The 20,945-nt window shown below is 40.9% G+C and overlaps 4 protein-coding genes across 4 annotated transcripts; 2 read left to right on the top strand and 2 right to left on the bottom strand.

Annotated features, from left to right (window-relative positions):
• The first annotated feature begins 1,344 nt into the window (after positions 1–1,344).
• On the top strand, positions 1,345–7,175 carry LOC140767084 (mitochondrial adenine nucleotide transporter ADNT1-like). Its single transcript, XM_073106869.1, has 8 exons — positions 1,345–1,808; positions 3,092–3,140; positions 3,899–4,062; positions 4,491–4,528; positions 5,571–5,683; positions 5,840–5,953; positions 6,334–6,678; positions 6,808–7,175. The coding sequence occupies exons 1-8, from the start codon at positions 1,642–1,644 to the stop codon at positions 6,889–6,891; spliced, it is 1,074 nt and encodes a 357-aa protein (XP_072962970.1). The 5' UTR covers positions 1,345–1,641; the 3' UTR covers positions 6,892–7,175.
• A 518-nt stretch (positions 7,176–7,693) lies between these two features.
• On the bottom strand, positions 7,694–11,101 carry LOC140767074 (uncharacterized). The gene is made up of 3 exons (XM_073106858.1): positions 10,825–11,101; positions 8,612–10,567; positions 7,694–8,394 (listed from the first exon to the last, which is right to left on the bottom strand). Exons 2-3 carry the CDS (start codon positions 10,503–10,505, stop codon positions 8,243–8,245), a joined length of 2,046 nt encoding a protein of 681 aa, XP_072962959.1. The 5' UTR covers positions 10,506–10,567; positions 10,825–11,101; the 3' UTR covers positions 7,694–8,242.
• A 3,233-nt stretch (positions 11,102–14,334) lies between these two features.
• Positions 14,335–16,368, bottom strand: LOC140762788 (ABC transporter G family member 10). The gene has a single exon (XM_073100742.1). The coding sequence runs from the start codon at positions 16,274–16,276 to the stop codon at positions 14,468–14,470; it is 1,809 nt and encodes a 602-aa protein (XP_072956843.1). The 5' UTR covers positions 16,277–16,368; the 3' UTR covers positions 14,335–14,467.
• A 2,047-nt stretch (positions 16,369–18,415) lies between these two features.
• Positions 18,416–20,676, top strand: LOC140763158 (acyl transferase 9-like). The gene is made up of 2 exons (XM_073101229.1): positions 18,416–18,983; positions 19,479–20,676. Exons 1-2 carry the CDS (start codon positions 18,576–18,578, stop codon positions 20,325–20,327), a joined length of 1,257 nt encoding a protein of 418 aa, XP_072957330.1. The 5' UTR covers positions 18,416–18,575; the 3' UTR covers positions 20,328–20,676.
• The last annotated feature ends 269 nt before the right edge of the window (positions 20,677–20,945 follow it).

Genomic DNA, 20,945 nt, shown 5'->3' on the forward strand with positions numbered 1-20,945 from the left:
GCCATCTCCTAGATAGGCATCTCATGGCTTTCCCTTTCTCTAAGGAGTCATCTGCCAGTTTCACAAGTGGGTCATTTGAAGAAGCCAGTGAAGGTGGCAGGAGAGGGAGGTGGATAGTGGTGAAGTGGAAGGGGAAGAAGGAGTGGGCATGGAGGAGGAGCAAGAGCGGGTTGCGTGCTATCTTTAGAGCCATTGCTTTCTGGAGAAAGATATAGTGTAAAACCTCTCTGTTCTTCCTTTTGCTCTGCCTCCTCCTTAATATTGTGCACTCTGGACTTGGGATTGCATAAATCTATCTGATCCAACTTTTATTAAACCTTTTCTCCTTTCTTTTTTCTTTCTCAGAATTGTTTACTTTTATCCGTACTGAGATCCTTCGTTGCAAGAAACAAAATTTTCTCGGATAACCTAAACCCAGATGATTTGTTCATGTCCTTATCCGAATATATTAGTCTTAATTAGCTTTGGTTCTGGGCCGACCATTAATTAAAAGAGGCCCAATTCTGAGCTGGTTCTTGGCTCATGGACATAGGACTTATAATTCTCTTCATTTTAATTTCTCTCTATTTTTTTACATTAATCTTCTTATTTATTGTTATATTTTGACCCCTCAAATTATATAATATCTCTCTCTCTTTTTTTTTGACAGCATACCTTATATAATATTTTATTCTTAATTATTCTCTTTTTATAAAAAATAAAGATAAAGATAAAATAGTTCTCCATTCTTTGGCGGATATAAAAGGGCCCGTATAAAGTAAAAAAGAAAGTCCAAGTATCTATATATATATATATATAAATATTCATAGAAAAAATAATAATTGTTCACTTGTAGAGAGAAGAATGGAAAGTGCTACAAAGGCATATACTTTTTTCTTGGCAGGAAAGAGTTCATAAATCCCTTTCCTGCAACGAGAGACAAATACTGTGACACTTCATGCTTAGCTAAAACATAAAAAGTCCGACGTCGCTTATCCATTATTTGTTGGCTTTGGATTACATTTTTCCAACAGAAAAAGAATTATGTGGATGTATGTATGCGCAACTGCCTCTCACGTGCACATCATCCCCTTAAATTGACCCAAAAAAAACACCCACTGCTTATAACCACTAATTTTCTGAGCAAGGTTTAATTTAGGATTATATTTTATCATTTTATAAATTAGAGTTATATCTAGATTCTTCCTTCTTCTTTTTTTCTTATTAAATTATTTTATTGATTTAATATGAAATTGAAATATTATATAGAAAGAACATTTGAGGGTATAATTGTAACTTGAATCGAAGTCTTGGTTTGGTGATCTAGGTTTTATGCCTTCATAGGAGGCTAAAAGAGTCTTAGTAATAATTAGTGAGAGAGAATAACCTTCAACCACCCACAGTCCCCTTGCAGACACCCCCTTCTCCTCCCTCCCCTTCTCTCTCTCTCTCTCTCTATTTATACTTGATAGCCGCCATCAGACGGAACTCCGATACCTTGCTTCCTCCTTTTTCCTCTCCATTCTTCTGGAATGGAGACGGCTGCGTTCTGATCCCCTTCGACCCGATCGCCCTTCGGAGATCGAGCCCCAGTCGTTTAGTTTTTCGATCTCTTCTTCTTGGAGTTCGTGGTTGGGGGGATCTTTGTTTTGTTGGGTTTAGATGGCGTCGGAGGATGTGGTCGGGAAGAGCACGGGGGAGTCGGCGGTCACGACGATCGTGAACCTGGCGGAGGAGGCGAAGCTCGCCAGCGAGGGCGTCAGGGCACCCAGCCACGCCATCCTCACCGTCTGCAAGTCCCTTGTCGCAGGCGGCGTCGCTGGCGGATTGTGAGCTCTTGAGATCTATTAAGATTTAAGTGTTTTTTAGTAGTAGTTAATAGAATTGCTGTTTCTTTTTGCCGCAATTTGGATTCATCAAGCCCTAGAAAATCCAGGCGCATGGAGAAGTAAGGCAGTTGCCTTCGATATTATTTTTCTACGCCATGTCGTATTTCTGGTCAACCTTCTCTGTTCAAATTATTGGTGTTTGCATGAGTTAGTCTGCTGGACAATGTCCGTAGGTAAGGCTTATGTGAAAATTATTCTAGAAATTTTAATCAACTTGTCAAACGTATGGTGTTTGCTGAATCCTGATAGATATATCCTTAAGTGGTAGGATTTTAATCTTTAGTTGGAGGCATTTGGTGCTAATTTTTTTTTCTTGAGGTTGATTGAGATAATGGTTTAATGTAAAGAGTGGGGCCACATTTAGAATGAAAGGAAGAAGAAAAAATAAAGAAGGAGAAGTGGTTTTCGGATCTTTAATTAGTAATAGTTTATCAGTATTTTGCTGTTCCTTCTATCTACTTGCGAAGTTATCAATTGATATTCTAGTGCAGAAGGATATCATCTTTGACTTTTCTTCTTGAGAATATTAGAAGATTAAAAGAATCATTGGAGTACTGAACCTTCATTGATCTATTGGGGCTCTTCCTTTTAAAATATTTGTTTTGAAAGCTAATCTTATGTTTTTCATTCTTGATCTTATATCCAACATAAAGCCGTAAAGTTCCTTGTCACTGTTATAGAAGAGATAAGGGTATTTGCTTACATCGGATATGAACTAGGTTTTCGTACAACTGTGTTAACCTTGATGTTAGCCGACAATACTTCATGGCATTGTTCATCTAGAATTTCATATCTATTCCTTCTTAATTGACATTTCTCCTTTTAATAATGCTTGTAATTTTCAGTCGAACTGGAGATGTTCAAATGTTGAAATGAATGCTCATTCTTTTTATTCTGTTGATTGCTGATGTCATCAAAGAGATAATATTCATTGTATAATGAATAATTACCATTTCTTCTGAGTATTTGATGGTAGAAAGATCCATATTTTATACTGAATGTAAAGACTTACAACCTAGTACGAGTTCTTGAAATGATACAGAAATTGTAGTGATATTAGATGAATGGGTAAGATAATATTAAACATAGTGATACATGTACATATCTACGATCCACATTAGTGGGATATATCCTTCTTTTGAACTGTTTGATGCTTTGGCAGGCCTTCACATATTTCTGGCCTATCTTTTTAGTTTGTCTTACATTGTGCACTTCTCATGCAGATCACGTACTGCTGTTGCTCCTCTTGAACGATTAAAAATCTTGCTTCAGGTGATGGTTCCTTTTCATTTGTTTTTTTTCCTTTATGGGTTTTGATAGCTATTTCCCTTTCTCCTCACCTCCGAAACTTATTAGGATTTCTTCTTCAGGAATTCATGTATGTAATCCTTACATTCTTAACGGAGTATTCTTTTTTGAAGAGAAATTTTTTGGATCGAAGGATGTATATAATGGTATCCATGCTAAACTTTTAAGCATAAGTAGGAAATGAAACTATGGATTTTGAGGTTACTTTCCTAGTTCCTGCTGTGCATTCAGTGAAGTTTCTTCACAATCTCCAAGAAGAAAACTGGAGATTGAAATTGTCTGTCCACTTATTCAATGACGACTGAAGAGTGGAAGCTTTTACTTTTCTGCCAGCATGTATTAACCTTGGCTGAAATAAATTTGTTATATTAACTCAATAAATGCTCTTTATATGGATCCTCGTTGAGCATTTGTGACATTCTACTTTCTTTAGTAGGCACATTAATTTATTGCTTTAGTAGATACCAAGAAAAATAGTTTGGCCTTCTTTGGAAGTGCACATTCTTGACACAGTTATGATGGATGAAGTTTCATTTTTCTTTATAATCTTTATTTCTTTCAGAACAATTTAATATCTCAAAATTCTTGGGTTTCAAAGGAAGTCTTTTGCCAAATATGGTATTCTGGCTTATACTTTGAGAATATCTGTATCATATTCTAGTTGATATACAGCACTTGTTTCAAAACTGCCCATTTCAACTGCTTCATTTTGTTCTACGTAGGTTCAAAATCCTCACAATATCAAATATAATGGAACAATCCAAGGCATTAAATATATATGGAAAACTGAGGGCTTCCGTGGGCTTTTCAAAGGCAATGGTACTAATTGTGCAAGAATCGTTCCAAATTCAGCCGTCAAGTTCTTTAGCTATGAGCAAGCATCCAGGTTGGTTATGTTTAGTGACTTAGTTCAGTCATAAGAATTTGGTAAATATAGTCTTAAAAGCTTTAAGCTTTTTCCATTGTCTAGACGCATATTACCATCCTATTTTTGCCTAGCTTCAATATTATTAGACGACCCAGACCTTGCAATGCAATATTACTATAGGATTTTTCTTATGTGAAGCAGAAGTATTATTTAAGGTTTTAATGCACTCAGGTGTCATAATTGTGTTGTTGTTCTCTGCTTTTGTTGAGCAAACACTTTGTGCTCTGAACATCTGTATGGTCATGGATAGATTGCATGGTTGATATAGATCCTTTTCAGTTGCAAGTAGATTGCATCACTTACTTTGCATATCCTTAAAGATTGGAAGATATCTGTTTCCTGATATACACCTCTTTCATTTTACTAATGTATGGAATTTTTAACAGTGGAATTTTGTGGCTGTACCGGCAGCAGTCTGGGGATGGTATGACCTTTCTCCCTCTTCATCCTTTTCCCCCATTAGCATCCTTTCGATTCTCTCATCAGTTTACAAAACAGATAATTAACACACTTTTAATGATCAGACATGAGAATATATGTTCGTTTACATTTGCACAAGTACATACTCTTGAATAGAATTGTTAAAAACCTTTTGGAACAATTATTTTCAGGTCAATTAACTTTAAGTAACTTTGGAATATTTTGATACTTGTAGTTACAAAGCAATTGTAGTGACTAAGTGATCAGATTCATATGCCATTTTTTATGAACTCGAAGTTTTCTTAGTTATTTATTGGCTTAATCAGCAAACGAGAAATTTTATCTTATGTTTTAACTTTTAACAAGTAAGGTCAAATCTATGTTATTTGGACATGAAAGAAAGTCTATCTAATTGGGGAGTATGTTGATCTGAAAATAAGGAGCAAGTTTTTATCTCTAGGGAATGTACAAGTCAAAGAGACAAAGAATTGTAGTGTTTCTCAGCTTGGACAGGAAAAAAAGTCTACTCATATGGGGAGTATGTTGATCTGAAAATAAGGAGTAAGTTTTATCTATAGGGAATGTACTAGTCAGAGCCTAAGAATTGTAGTGCTTCTCAATTCTCATATTGGGAGAACATAAATGGTATAGATTCATTATTCTAGTATATTTCTATTTCAGGGATGCCAACAAGTTGTAAGTTTTGTATTAATTGTTAATTTTTTACTCCTATCTTGCTACCCCATAATTCCAATCTGATTGAATAGATTTCTCTTTCGTTCAAGTGATTGCTCTCTTCTACACTTCCTAATCCTGACCCAGTGACACCCACCTATTAGGTTCTGCAGAAGACTTCCAAGGCAAAATTATGTTCGCCAGTAGAAACTGCATAGCTAGGTCACTGACTCATGATTTCATTAACACAAGACTTTTTTTAGCACAGAAATTATATTATTTCATCTGTTTAGTAATATATTTCTCATTATCTTCTGATTTAAGAAATTCGTTTAATTCCTTTTTTCGTTATTCTTTTGAAATCCCTGCAGAAGATGCTCAACTTACTCCAGTATTGCGCCTTGGAGCTGGAGCATGTGCAGGAATAATTGCTATGTCTGCTACTTACCCCATGGACATGGTTCGAGGAAGGATTACTGTTCAGGTGTTGTGTTAACTTTAAAGTTTACTAAGTGTACTGCTATGAGGCATCAAAGACTTTCTAATTACTGTGCGCTTGAGAGGAAATATGCTGTAGAAGTTCTCTTTTTATCTTGTCTTTGCTTTTCTATTAACCTTTGCCAGCTGCATCTCTACACAGACTGAGAAGTCTCCTTACCAGTATAGAGGAATGTTTCATGCATTAGGCACAGTCTATCGTCAAGAAGGCTTTCGTGCTCTGTACAAAGGCTGGCTTCCATCTGTTATAGGAGTTGTAAGTTTTCTGTTTTCCAGAGTGCATTTTCTGTCAGTCAATGCCTTATTGATGACCTTATTTTGTTGACATACATTTTAATGCTGTGGAATAAGCAGCTGTTTCCATTCTTATGTTCATTTTGTAACTATTTTGCCAAATGCAGACTTGATGGCCTTGCTAACTAAGCACTCTCCATTCTTATGTTCATCTTTCTATGCTCCTGAAATTTTACTCCAATTAGAAAATGCAGAAATATAGGTGCCTTACTTGTATTACTTATTTACATGTTGGGGGGAAATTTTTCTGTACTAGTTCTCAAAAGACAAACATATTTTATCTTGCTGGATTCTGCTCATGATGGACATATTTTGGACCTTATGTTGTATTTCTACTTGCAGGTTCCGTATGTTGGTCTCAACTTTTCTGTCTATGAATCTTTGAAAGACTGGCTAATTAAAACCAAGCCGTTTGGTCTTGTTGAGGACTCTGAGTTGAGTGTGGTGACAAGACTTGCATGTGGAGCTGCTGCTGGAACTGTTGGACAGACTGTTGCCTATCCTCTTGATGTTATTAGGAGAAGAATGCAGATGGTAGGTTGGAAGGATGCTGCATCTATTATTACAGCTGAAGGAAAGAGCAAAGCGCCACTTGAATATACTGGGATGGTTGACGCATTTAGGCAAACAGTCCGTCATGAAGGTTTTGGGGCATTATACAAGGGCCTCGTTCCCAATTCAGTTAAGGTATTCCATCTACACCTACTTGTCAGTTAAGGTTTTGGGGCCTCACACCATCATGTCTCTATATTATTGGGGTTTAAATGATGCCATTATACTGTTGTCTTAGGTAGAATCCCCTTGTTTCTATTTCAGGTGGTGCCATCCATTGCAATTGCCTTTGTGACGTATGAGGTTGTGAAGGATATTCTTGGAGTAGAAATGAGAATCTCAGACTGAGGAAAGGGTAATGAGTTCGACTGTTATTCTCTTAGTGGCTTGACTGCTCTTTTTTGTCGGTGAGCGGATAGAAGGATAGGTATGTGATCAATATAAGGCCTATCGTCCCATCTCCCATGTGGATATATCTGCTACTAAATTCACAGCTGGACTTGCTTTCCACCTTTAGCTTGTGGAAGAATAAATCAGCTGTTCATTAGGGAAGAGCATTTATGTAGTGTTTGTAAAATCTATTTAATGGATTTTATATAAATTGCAGCATACAAGAGATCTGCCATTTGCTACATGGAAGATGTTTCCTCTTCCTGGTAATCGTTTCTCACAAGGCATCTTGCTTATCTTTTTGTCTTACCTTCTGCTGAGAAAGATTGAAGAAGAATAATTCTCACTTTTCTATTCTAATTTCTTGGTTCTGATTCTCATGTGCAAAATTCAATAATCGGCATTTGCTTTTAACGGGTTATGTTTTCTCTCTTTTATCCTTTTGCGTTTGTGCAGTCAATCCATGTACAATTTCTGACAGGCACATAAAATTCTTATTTAGAAAGATATGATTAAAAAGAAAACAAGGGATTTCTGTTTCTCTTGAATGTAACGAGTTTATCTGATTATTGCTGCTCATCGATGGTAAATTTTTGCCAGCTAAGAAGTGTTATTTATATAAAGGTTCTCGTATCCGGTGGTTCGAGTCTTCGCAGTTCTCTTGATCATTTTGGATGCTCAGGACAACAGGATGGTGCTCAAATAATTAAAGGAGTTTATGTTAGATGAGTGTATAAGTTTAAATTCTAACAAACATGGGTTTAACTGGGACACCATTGAATTTCATTTCTCTCGGAATAAAAAAATACAACTGATAATTATTTGTCGGGCTCATCTCTTGAGAATAGGAAAGAGTTAATACGTTTAGAATTAGCAAACAAACAACAGTAGTTACAGTACTATAATCGTTCACATCTTACAGAGTATTTGTGCTTTGAAAATATGGTGCTACAAGATTTGCAACAGATCTACGGCTTCATTGGTGGCTCATTTTTCCGAATCGCCTCAGGATTCTGCTCGATAAAGTTGTGTTTTGTTTGTGTGACATGAGAGTTTTGAAAAAAGATACTGAATACACCATTCTTCGTCATATTTGCTCAGGAAAAGATGGAAGAAGAGTAAGAATAGGATCTTTCGTTGCAACACTGCCCACATCTTTGCTGATATTGAGCCCTGAACGAGCCAGGCTCTTCAAAGAAGAAATTTAGCATCAAGACAGAGCAGGCTTGGTGTTTCAAACTGATTCCGAGTATCTCGCCGTCGTTACACGAAAGAACAAGCATTCCTGATCAAAGATGAAGATCGCAAATTATGCCAACTCCGAATCAGAGGCATGCCCAGATTTCCTTCTCCTTCCTGGGCTCATCTGAACTGGTCGCAGCTGGCTCTCAGAGTTAATCCTCAGAGTGCGTCTATGTGTTAGTTCTGGAGGTCTAATTATTCTTGCTTTCTGCTGCAGTCCTGAAAAAAAAAACCTAAGAGGATCAAATTATTTTGCGACACTGGCCGCAACAATGAGAGGAATCAAAGGGTGAGTATCAAAATAAGCTAAAAATTATTCTCCTCATCTCCCATTGATTCAAAAGGTAGAAATTCTTATATCAAGATTCCTCTGGTAGCAGTTTCACATAAAATTAAAATGTTATTAATGTCACAAAAAGAAAGAATCACAGTTTACCTGTTTGTGACTTGGCCTTCCCATTTACCTTGGCTGAAGAGCTAATATGAGGTAATGACTTCACTGAACGATTGGCGACAGAAAACGTATCATCTTGTATGAAAGTTCCAAATCCATTCTCATCTCCATATATTGATGCTCCCTCACTTCCCGACTCCGAACTCTTGTCCTTAATATTGATAGCAGTCCTTTCTCTTTCTATGAACCTGTAAGCATACATCTCAAAAGGGATTTCAGACACCCTGATAACTTCTTTGGCCTGCCAGCTTGTGAATCTCTTCGACAGGCTCGACTCGAGATCGAAGTAGTCCACCGGCGGCGCCGGAGAATCCGGCTGGCCGTGATCAGGATTCATAATTAAAAACCTCTTGACGTAGCGAAGAATCCGACAGATGGAAGAGAATGTCGGGCGCTGGGATGGATCGGCATGCCAACATTTCTTTGTTAGGCTAGCCAGATATTTTGGAGATTGGAAAGGAAACAGCGGCCGCTCGCCTGCTCTTATGTTCTTGCTCATCTTATCACCCTGAAGATGGTTGTCTTCGAACGGGATTTTCCCGGTCAGCAGCTCGAAGCATACCATTGAGAAGCTATAGACGTCTGCCTTCTCCGTGCACTTGAAGCTTCCGGGGTCGGCCGCCGCCGCCGACTGTTCCTGCTCTAAGACCTCCGGAGCATACCAGATACAGGGGTTTGTACTGGCTGCTGCTGATTGGTTTGAAGTAGCTCTGGAGCTGTTCTTCACCGGTGATAACCCGAAACCCGAAACCTTGACGTGCAAATAGCCATCAGGAGACGAAGTTCTGGTCCTAACCAAGATGTTTGATGGATTCAAATCTCCATGATATATCTTCCTGGAATGCAGATACTCCATTCCTCTGGCAATCTGAAGCATTATGTCGACCGCCACGAGCAGAGGGAAAGGGATCCTTCTCCTTGGGGAGCAGTTTTCCTTAATGCAGTTGGTGAGATCCTTGCTCATGAGCTCCATAACAATGAAGCACTCCCTCTTCTCGTCATCATAGAATGAGTACATGTAATGCATTACATTCGGATGATTGATCGACGACAGGAGAGCGATCTCGGCGTTCATCGGCTCGATGTCTCCGATGAAATGCTTGACTGCAAAATTCTCCCCCATCCACTGCACTTCCTTGAATTGGCCTGAAGACCCAAATCTTCTCCTCACTTGGTAATCACTCGTGAGAATCGAAGTAGGGTGAAGCTTCCCTTTCGGCCCGAGTAGGACCTCGGTGAGCCGGTTCTCGTGCTTCGTCATAGGCCTTGATAGCGCCGATGCTAAGCTCCTCTTCTCCTCTATCATCTGAGATAGAATCCATTTGTCCTCCTTCCATGCCGTCTCTACTTTGCTGCAGATGTCTTGTGAGACCAAGTAGAGCTTTCCAAACTTGTGCTGGAAAAGCTTTGGCTCCATCCATTCCTTGTCATACTTCTTCGAGAAAATTAGCCTCATCCGATTGATCTCCTCTTGATCGCACCCAGTTATCTCCCCGACGTTCTCAATCGCCTCGAGCACGATGGGGACGCACCAGAGCAAGTTGTGCAGGTGGAACTCGACGCAGTCGGTGCTCTGGTTGATCGCCACGGCTTTCGCCCACCAATCCTTAGGCTCGAGGCATTGCTTGATGAATTGCTCCCCCTCGCGGATGATTCGATGCAGCTCCCTGAGGGGATGCTCGAGAGCCTTCCATTTTGTGAGCTTCTCGTCGAAGCGGAGATGGTTGCGCATCTCGTCGGCAATCCCCTCGAAGGCGAGGTTGAAGGCGTCGACGAGCAACCGGCACTGGCGCTGGTTGATGCGTAGCTCGTCGCGGAACACCATCAGAGCCTTGATGCTCCCGAGAGCTTCGCCGATCTGACGAAATTGATCCATCCCCTATCAGTTGATAGATTGAGGATGGAAACTTAATTCTCTCTTCTTCTTTCTCCCTTCTCCTAAAACAAAGAACGAGATTCGTGCGGCACAAATATCAATTAATTTGCACAAAAAATTACAACTTCCATATAAGAATCAACAAAGAAAAAAAAAAGTCAAACATCTTCCAATTAACATGTTCAACTTTTCCTAGTTCATGAGAAACCGCTTCCTATGGATTTGTATTGAAAAACTTCCGACTTTAATTACATCCCGGAAAGAAATCAACGAATTAAAATGGAATCATAGAACTGCATGCAGCCAAGCAAACTCGTACCGGATTCTTGCAACAAAACCGTGCGGCCCCCAAAAATCCCAGCTCGCGTTTGAAGGCTTCGAGAGGAACCAAAGAGGGAATCAGGCTTGATCTTCTTTAATTTGATGTAGAAATCAAGGAACGGAACATCCAAGAGAAACGGAAGGGAAAAATAAAAAATAAAACTAAAACGAAAACAAAAACAACAAAGAAGGGCTAATCTGGAAAGTAGCGAAGGAGACGACGGTACGTGCGATGGATCCTACGCTTCACACCTGGCGGCTGTTTGTAGGAAAAGAAACCACGACGCGCGTTTCATTTGGACTAAGATCGTGTGTTGTTTTCTTTTCCAATATTTTTTAATTAGACAGGGGGTTATTTACATATATTATTCTTACAAGTTACAAGTTGGAAGCCCTTTGTCGATTGATAACACGGAAAGAATGTTCTCCTGCACCAACTCTATAACCACTTCGAGCATGACTCCTTCTGAATATTCTCATTTTTCGCACATTTCTCTTTGGGAATATGGAATAAATATAAAGTTAAATGCTAGACGCCTAGAAGGTGGCGGACCACCGGATGTTGCAGGCCAACTGCTGGTGTAGGATTAGGTCTGGGGACCTATCATAACACCCTGTGAGATAGGCTGGTGTCTCGTTAGTTTGGACCACCCTTTTCTTTTCGTTGAAAAATTAACATTAAAAATAATAATAATAATAATAATAATAATAATAATTTATCAGCTTTTATGTAGGGTTTTTTTTTGGGGGGGGGGGGGGGGGGGGAATTTGTCTGAGGGTCGGAATTTCCCGATCGTCGGGGCGGTTGGATTTGCACAACGCACGAAAATAGTAACGACCAAGCAGCGTGGCACCAAATGGATGATCGCCACGTGTGGAGTTGTTGAACAGGTCGCTTCGGAGGTCGTTACATGCCATCTAAGTCTTGACCGGCCATCCACTTCTCCTGCCAAAAGGCGATCGTTATAGCAATATCGCTTCCTACTCCAGTGACCCCACTTATGGGAGAGGGGATCGCGTGCACCTCCTGCTGTAGGAAAACTCACCTTACATTGGGGCGCCCACTTGGCAGCATTTTAGTTGCCACCTAAATTTGGAATGCTCTCTGTTCCAACTTCCAGTTCGAGAAGTCGTCGACTCGACGGAGTCAATCCGCCGTGTCTCCAAATGTCAATTTTTATGCATTCAAGTCAATAATAATATATTCTACTCTTACGGATACAGAAATAAATCATCAAGTTGGACTCTGATTTGTTCAATCGCCTTGTTATGATCAATGTTGACTTAACTACCTAGGCCAATTCCTACTCCTTCCTACCTCAAACTGTTGTCCTTCCGAGTCATCATTATTTTTTATTGTTTATTACTATATTCCTAAAAGTTACATCCAAAGAGTTCTTCTCAATTCAAAATTATAAAATCACTTTATATTTCATAAGAATAAATAAGATAAGCCTATGGGCCAAGTCCGTAGTGCACTTTCTTCTTAGCTTATACCGGTGATATCTGTCGCCTCCTTGCATGCTTAAACTACACGTGGATAATTTTTTTTGCATTGTTGGCATATCTCGGTGGTGTAGAATTTATTTTACAATTTAATCTAAGTTTATCTTTTTTTTACTAGTAACTATTATGCTACCTTTAGGTTCACCCTCATGGCGGAAGTCATCGTCGCGAAGAAAGCCCTCTATGTTTTGGGTCACATCTTTTAGTTGAGTCTAAGTCTCATTTGTTGGTGAACCCCCTCAATGACCTATTTAGACCTCTTTGGGCTGTTGCTATCATCCTCGAAGAATGTTGCCACTCCTTTCTTATTTTCTCTCCTCTAGGATCTTCCATACTTATTCTCAAGCCAACTAAATAGTAGATTAGCTAGGAGACACTTCTTATCTTATAGATTATGATTGTACTTGTGAGAGCGCCTTCTTGCTCAACTTGTACACATTTTAGCCTTTGATATTAGTGGGGCATTTTATCTTACACTAGAGCACCTAAGCTATTAAAATTTAATATGTGAAAACACCATGAATTGAACCAAGTAAGATAACAATCCTTTTCTTCTTCCTTATCAACCTCAAACTCAATTTTTGAATCATTCTCATCATCGGGAACAACACCCTAGCCATCGTTCTTGCCAGCATCTTCATCCTCCTTTGTCTTCGGCATCAGCACCTCCATCGTTCTCCATAACAATGTTGTACGCGAAACTCACAACATTGTCAAACATGTGTAATCCATGTTAGAATGTAAAATATAATTATTAAAATCATTATTGAGTTAATATAGCATCAGAAGCAAAGATTGTGGATTCAAATACTATTAATACCCATCTTTACCTTAAAATTATAAAACTCAACATATTTAAATTAAATTTATTTCTTGAATCCATCGAAATATTTCAGCCTAAAATATAAAATATAAAATATAAAATATACGGATAGGGGGCCCGACCTTTTCCGTGGCATGTAAAGTTTAGTCTAACTGACTTGTAATCAGCTCCCAATTCAACATAGTCGTCAAAGGGTGTTAGTGTAATTTTCTCTCTCTCTCTCTCTCTCTCTCTCTCTCTAGGGGTCAGTGTGAGATTATTCATGAGGTGTGATTGTAATTTACTCTTAATACAATTCTCTCTTTATTTTTAATAATAATAAATTTACCGAGCCCAAGACTGAACTAGTAATTCTAAGAGGCCGCATCAGCAGAGATCTGGCCCAATACCTCAAAACTTTGGGCTGGATGAAGCCCACCTGCGACCTTATGTTTCAATATCTTTCATGAGGAATTTCCGACCGTCTAGATTTTTTGTCTGACCTTCTCTCGGAGATGTTATTGGCCGGCCCAAGTGCCGATGTTCCAGCAAAAGGAAAGTTTCCGAAAGTCTGCTGAGACTGATCGCGCGAATACTTTGCGTTCGGTACTTGGCAGAAATTGATTGGCTGTTTGCCAGTTTCCTTTTACGAGCAGGCAAACGGGCTAGTTTTGGCAATTGGCGTTTCCAACTCCGGCGACGGATACCATCCATCCCCGCTCCGTTCCTACGCCTCTATAAATAATGGCCACTGAGAGAATCGGGCATAGATGTACGACGGATGGAGCCGGTGGCGAAGAAGCCGACGAAGGCGGACGGCCGGTGCGGCGACTTCCAGATGCCGGTGCACTACCCGAGGTACACGAAGTCAGACTACGAGGCGATGCCCGAGTGGAGGCTCGACTGCCTCCTCGCCCAGTACGGCCTTCCGGTCACCGGCGAGCTCGTGGAAAAGAGAGAGTTCGCCATTGGCGCCTTCCTCTGGCCAACGCACCGTTGAGGCCTTTTTAAGTTTTTAACTTATTTTCTTGAAGAGATGGGTTAGAAGTACGAGAGAAGCGTTTATTTTGAGGAACGAATTGTATTGATTTATTAGTATGCCAGTTGCTTCCTAATAACGTTTTAGTTTTGTTTTTTTTCTTTTAAATTCGACTCATACAATGAAGATCAATTGCATAAGAAATAGAATCTACTTGGGAGTAAGCTCAATTAATGAACTCTCTTATTGGCACTCTGTCACATAAATAAATTGATAAACAGTGAACATTAGACAATAAGAATTATATAAACAAAGCTCAGAAAGAAATTAAACCAAGAGCTTGTAGCCTCACTCTCATCTTCTCATCCTGTAACATCTGAACCAGAGGAAAACAAAACAGAGGATCCTATACCCACATATGAATACAAACATCACCAAAAGATTGCTCCATTTCTGAGATTCCTCCAACCCTTGCTGTCGCAAGAACATCCCTCCATTAAGGACACACCCCACCTTCTCCATGTCTAAACATTCCTTCCTCCCATTTGCCCCTCCATACTCGTTCAAGACAAAGGCCTCGAATGGGTACTTGAACAAGCTCAAGTAGTGCATAAAGATCCAGTACCTCGGGATGCTATGCTCAGAGATGAAGTAACCGGAGAAGAGGAAGAAGGACCCCATTAGCCCTGCAATGACCGAATTGCCCATGATGAAGTTTGGAACCAATGCACTGAAGCATGCCACGAAAGAGCTAGCCATCAGCATCACTAGCCAAACCACCAAGGAGAAGTAGAGGAATCTCCCCATTTCTCTCCTTAGCCCAACAAGCCAGTACACTGGGATGGTGTAGAGAATAGCAGCAGCTAAGAGGAACGGCAGGAAGACGAGTGCATTGGCTATGACGTAAGAAGAGACTCTGTAAGCTCCTCTTGATGTCTCCCTTTGTAAAATTCTTCTCTCTTGGAGAAAGATTGGCAGGCCTTCGGTGGTTGAGGAGAGCAAGAAGGTGAGAGTGAAGGCGAAGAAGCCTACTCTGGCTTGGAGATCATTTACGTTCATGAACACGGTTCCGAGTCCAATGCCAGCGACTAAGGATTGGATCATCCTCGCAGTGAAGAGCTGCCTAGTTCTTGATACATTCTTGAAGAACCTCTCGGTGAGGATGCAGACCTCGCCGCCGCGCGAATTTGCGTAGAAGACTCTGTCTTCTTTCGTGGTGGGCTTCGGAATCTTGATCTTCATGAATTCTCCGAGAGAAAGTTTTGTGGCGTCTGGTGGTAGTGGCAGAGTAGCCAACGAGTCCATGGCGAATTCCATCACGTTGACGTGAGGAGGGATGCAGTGGCCCGACTCGGTGAGTCGGCTCGCGAGGAGCGAGACCGGGCCCTGGTGTCGAAGCTCGCCGTCGGAGAGCAGGATGACCCGATCGAGGAGCTCTAAGATTCGGAATCCGGGTTGATGGATGGTGAGGACGATGGTCTTCCCGTGGACGCTCGCCATGGATTTGAGCATGGTGAGGACGTGGAGCGCCGAGCCCGAGTCCAACCCGGACGTGGGCTCGTCGAGCAGCAGCACGCTCGGGTCGTGCACCAGGTCCACCCCGATCGACACCCGCCGCCTCTCGCCCCCCGATATGCCTCCGGATCCGTGGCCGCTGCCGATCCTTGACCCGGCCACGTGGCTCAGCCCCAACTCGGACAGCAGGTCCCTGACTCGGCTCGACGACTCGGCACTGCTCGCACACCGGAGCCTTAGCCTCGCGCTGTATAGGAGCGATTCTTCCACCGTCAGCAATGGGAAGAGTGCGTCGTCCTGGGTGACGTAACCCGACACGCGGCGGAACCGGGACGTGTCCATCTGGCGGCCGTTGACGAGGATCTCGCCGGTGACTTCGCTCGGGTGGATCACCCCAGCGAGCACCGAGAGCAGCGTCGTCTTACCCGCGCCGCTCGGGCCAACGATCGCCACCAGTTCGCCTGGCGGTATCTCGCAGCTCACTCTCTTTAGTATGATCCTTCCATGACTCTTAGTCTCGACGGCCTGGCCTGGCCAGGCAAAATGCCCGACATTCGACGATAATTCGTAAGACAATGACTTGGTTTCGATCCGATATTGAGCTTTTCGTGCAGCGCGAGGTTCGGGCGATCTTACGGGCAGCTCCATGGAGGAGGGCACGAAAATGGGAGGGTGGGTTAAAGGATGTGAGTTTGATATTGTGAAGTTGTGAGGTGGGAGAGAGGGAGAGAGAGAGGAGAGGATGGATGAGCTAACTCACCAAACTTGCAAACCAACGTTGCCATCTCATGCAAGATATAGTACTCTTCGCGCACTTGCTTGACCTGGCCTTCTTTCTTGTGATTGGATTGTTCAAAATTTCCCCCCTGAATCCACCATACGGGGTTTAATTTAATTTAATGTAATTTAATTTAATTTGTTTATATGAATCCAAATCTTAATTATTTAAGGCAGTACCATCGAATTGTGTTGGTTGAAATGAATCAAACCTATTAGCTCAAACCAATTTGTAACAATTTAGTAATAAGCTACTACTCTTTGAGCCCAATTTAATAGAGGTAGATGGTGCGAGACTTAAACTTGTGATGAAATGGTTAGAAAACAAAGGGGAAAAAGAAACGCATTGAGTACGGTTCAACGTTTTGTTGATGAACTGCAACATTGACCATTTATCCAAAGGGGGGGGAGAGTTGGTGGTGATGGTGATCAACATCTCCGATCCCTAACTAAAATCCCTCCCGTTTCTTTTTTATTTTCTTCATGAAAGCTAAGTACAACTCCTCATAGGTGAATCACTTTGTGACAAACATTAGATGGATGAGCAACTAATTTAGAGTTTGGATCCCCTCGAAGACTCAATATTGCAATAAAATTGCTATTTATGATGAAAGAGAAGTTTGACATGGCATGTTATCTTCACAATATCTTAAGAGTTTATCTTACAATTTATGTCCATAAATCATCTATCTGCTATATATATATATATATATATGTAAAGTTATACACTTCTAATTACCTTCCAAGAAAAGAAAGGTTTTAATCCTGGAAATATCTTACTGTTGGTGTTTATGCTTAACAAGCCATCATCTAGATTTTAAAATAAAATTCCAACTTATATTTCTTGTACTCTTGGTATAACATCAATGATCAATTACTGCAAGTTTGGGAACAATGTCGACAAATTTAGCCTTACTAATTGGGCTTATTTGGGATTCCATGCAGGCCGGCCCTTTGGGATTGGCCTAATTACTAAATGCATTTTTACTATATCGATTGTGTGTGGGTAAAGTACAAATAATAAGTAAAAAATTAAGTCATGTTCTTCCTTTGATATATAAATTTAAATTAGAGTCTTCTTATTTCTTTTTGAATGATATCTGTGTAAAAGAAAAGAGGAGAGTCTAAGAAAAATAAAACTATAATTGGGCTTATACATGAAATATTTTAAACAATATTTTTAATTTAAAGTAGGGATAATTTGATGACTGCTTTCAATTATAGAATAATATTCTCTAATAGAGGATAGCAAAAAAGAAGAAGATTTACATATCTAAAGTGGAATTTAAATCCATAATATTTATGTTTAAAAACATTGTTAAATGGATCTTTCCAAGTCGAGATTGCAACTATCTCCAGTCCGAATAGCCCGTTTGGATGGCTTGCTCTCTCTTCGCACCTTCTCCATTAGCTTTCGTAGTCCTCTCGTCTATCTAGAAGGAGGCCATGAATATCTGGGTCTTTAGGAAAATTCAAAGCTAATCTATTAGCCATCATCTCAACAACTATGCCTCCCTCTCTAAATTAAGTCTCCGGTTCAAGCCCTCTGCTATTCTTTAGACTTTATTTATTTGGAGTTTAACAATTTTTGCGAACTAATTAAGAGACTCTTAAGCTGGTTTAGTAAACAAAAATCTTTTTATTAATTTTTATATATAATTAATAATCGAGTTCTACGTGGCTTCCAACCAAGGGTGATCTCACCTATTATTGTGTGGTTGCTTTTTGGCATATCTGATAGTAACGTTGGAAGTGCGGGGTCATTAACTGTAATTTTTGAGAAGGCTTTTGTACGAGTAAATCCATCTTTCTCCTCCACTATAAAAGCGTTCCTGTTGGTGGAGAGGCTTTCCTCTTAGCAAAATTTGACTTTGATGCTATAATAGTTTATCAAATTATTTTAAAATTTTAAATTATTAGAGCATAATAATTTATATATTTTATATTCTAATACTTATAATTTATATATATATATATATATAAGACACAAATGGGAAATGAGTGAAGGTGGTGAAAGCTCAAAGATAGAAGGCAGCAAAAGAAGGTCAACAATGGCTGCTAGCCAATCTACAAGACTACAATCCCAGATTTCGTAACTCCACAGCCTTCTTCCACCCTTAAATCGAACCTCCCGATTCCTCCATCCGCAAATCCCCCCATCTCCACCACCATGAGCTACTCGGTAACCAAATCCTCCCCATTTCTCATCCCCCCTTCCGCTCCAACCCCATCCTCCACTCTCCCCCTCTCCTCCATAGACAAGACCGCAGCACCGAGAGTCACCGTCGAATTCATCCAAGTCTTTCGCCATGGACAAGAGCCCACGAACGCCATCAAGGAGGCGTTCGCGAAGGCTCTGGTCTACTACTACCCGGTCGCAGGAAGGATCGTGGAGTCCAATCCGGGCGAGCCCGAGATCGAGTGCAGCGGAGAAGGGATTTGGTTCGTCGAGGCCTCGGCAAATTGTAGCCTGGAAGATGTTAATCAATTGGACCGGCCGCTTAGGATCCCGAAGGAGGAGCTGCTTCCTCATCCTCCCAAGGATGTGAAGATTGAGGATTGTATTCTTTTGGCTCAGGTGAGGCAAATTTTGTTACAGATGTCGCTTTGGTCGCAAGATTTTATTGTTTGATGCCATGGATTGTCGAGTTCTTCTATATGCGTTTGATCTGAGAATGCCATTGTTACATTTTACACCCTATATTTAATTAATTACAATTTACACATTACCTTTTCAAATTACAGTTTGAGCCCCATATTTTGGATTTTATGAGACTAACGAAAAAGTGCCAATAGAGCTCGAAATAAATATTCAAAAGATAGAGTGTAAACTGCAAATTCGTAATAATACTGGGTTTAAGATGTAATTAACTATCTTTCCGATCTAATTAACAGTCTTATAGCTCATTCCACAGTGCAAGCAAGATTTCATGGGCTCTGAACTAATTGGGTGAAGGTTTATGGTTTTCTCTGGTGGATTCGAACTTAGGATGACATGATCATTTCATCTTATGAACACAAGATTATACTACTCAAACTCTCACACTTATGCCAACTTCTCCACTACTCTCAGGTCACAGAATTCACCTGCGGTGGATTCACCGTCGGCATTTGCTTCAGCCACACAGTATTCGACGGCCAGGGAGCCGCCCAGTTCATGAAAGCAGTAGGCGAGATGGCGAGAGGACTCCCAAAGCCCACTACTCCTCCAGTCTGGTCCAGAGAATCCATCCCCGACCCACCCAAACCACCCCACGGCCCGTCACCATCCTTCACGGTGTTGAAGCTCGAGACCTCCATCGTTGAGATCTCCCAGCAAAGCATCAGCAACGTCAAGGACGAGTTCACCCGCGACACCAACCAATGGTGTTCTACCTTCGACGTCGTGACCGCCATGCTCTGGAAATGCCGAGCGAAGGCGATAAGTTCAAGCCTAAAGCCCGACGACGAAGTCCGCCTTAACGTCACGGCTAGCACTCGCCACTTACTGCATGACATACTGCCCTCCGTCAATGGATACTACGGGAACTGCGTGTACCCCATTGCAATGGCCAAAAGTATTAACGAGATTAATAATACTTCGCTTGTTAAAGTTGTGAGCTTGATAAGAGATGCTAAAGAGGCATTCAAAACTAGGTTTGTGGATTGGATGATGGGTGGACTCAAGGATACCGACTATAACATGCCATGCGGTTATGAGAATTTGGCTGTGTCGGATTGGACCCGTCTTGGGTTTAATGAGGTGGACTATGGATGGGGAGCGCCGAGCTTTGTCTTCACTTTGAATGATGATGTCAATACTATACCTTTTGCAATCTATCTCAAGCCACCGGCGCCTAAGCAGGGCATTAGATTGATGATGCGTTGTGCGGAAAAGGAGCACTCCGAAGTTTTATGCGATGAGTTGTTGAAGTTGGCATAAGTTTTGGAGTAGAATTGTTTTGGGGTGATAAATGCGTCGAAGATGTTGCAATCTTCTTCGCTAATGCTTTCCTTTCTATTTTGATTCTTGAGGCAGCTCTACTTAAATTTTGAGGAGGGTAGTATCAGTGCTTTGGATGGTGGAGGAAGAGCTATAGGAGTACTCTTTGGAGAGTAATGCAGGAGATAATAAACTGTAGAAGTTCTCTATTAAGATGAAGTTAGTTAGGCTGTTACAGCTATTCTTTTGTCATTGGTCAGTTAGTTTGTTAGCTGGCTATTCATAAAAGCCTAGCTTGGCTTGTAAAACTGGGAGGGAATGAATACAGAATTTTTAATTTTTCTCTCAATCTCTTCTTGATTCAATACTCTCTATCCTTTGAGAAGGCTACAAGAAAGCAAGACGAAGCCCATGAAACCTGCAAGCTTTTACGTTTTAGGAGGGAGGATTTGAGGGAATCCTTCTCTCCTATTTGGCTTCGAGGATTGAGGCATGCAGTGTGTGAGCTTTTTTTTTTTTTTGACCACTCAGTTTAAGAGAATTAGGAGAGGACAAGGCCAAATTCAAGTATGTGTTGGCTCGGAGAATTAACTCGACGGTGTAGTTCAACGGTACAAC

This window comes from Typha angustifolia, chromosome 1, assembly GCF_048772165.1.
Source record: "Typha angustifolia cultivar Huaian chromosome 1, ASM4877216v1, whole genome shotgun sequence".
NCBI lineage: Eukaryota > Viridiplantae > Streptophyta > Magnoliopsida > Poales > Typhaceae > Typha > Typha angustifolia.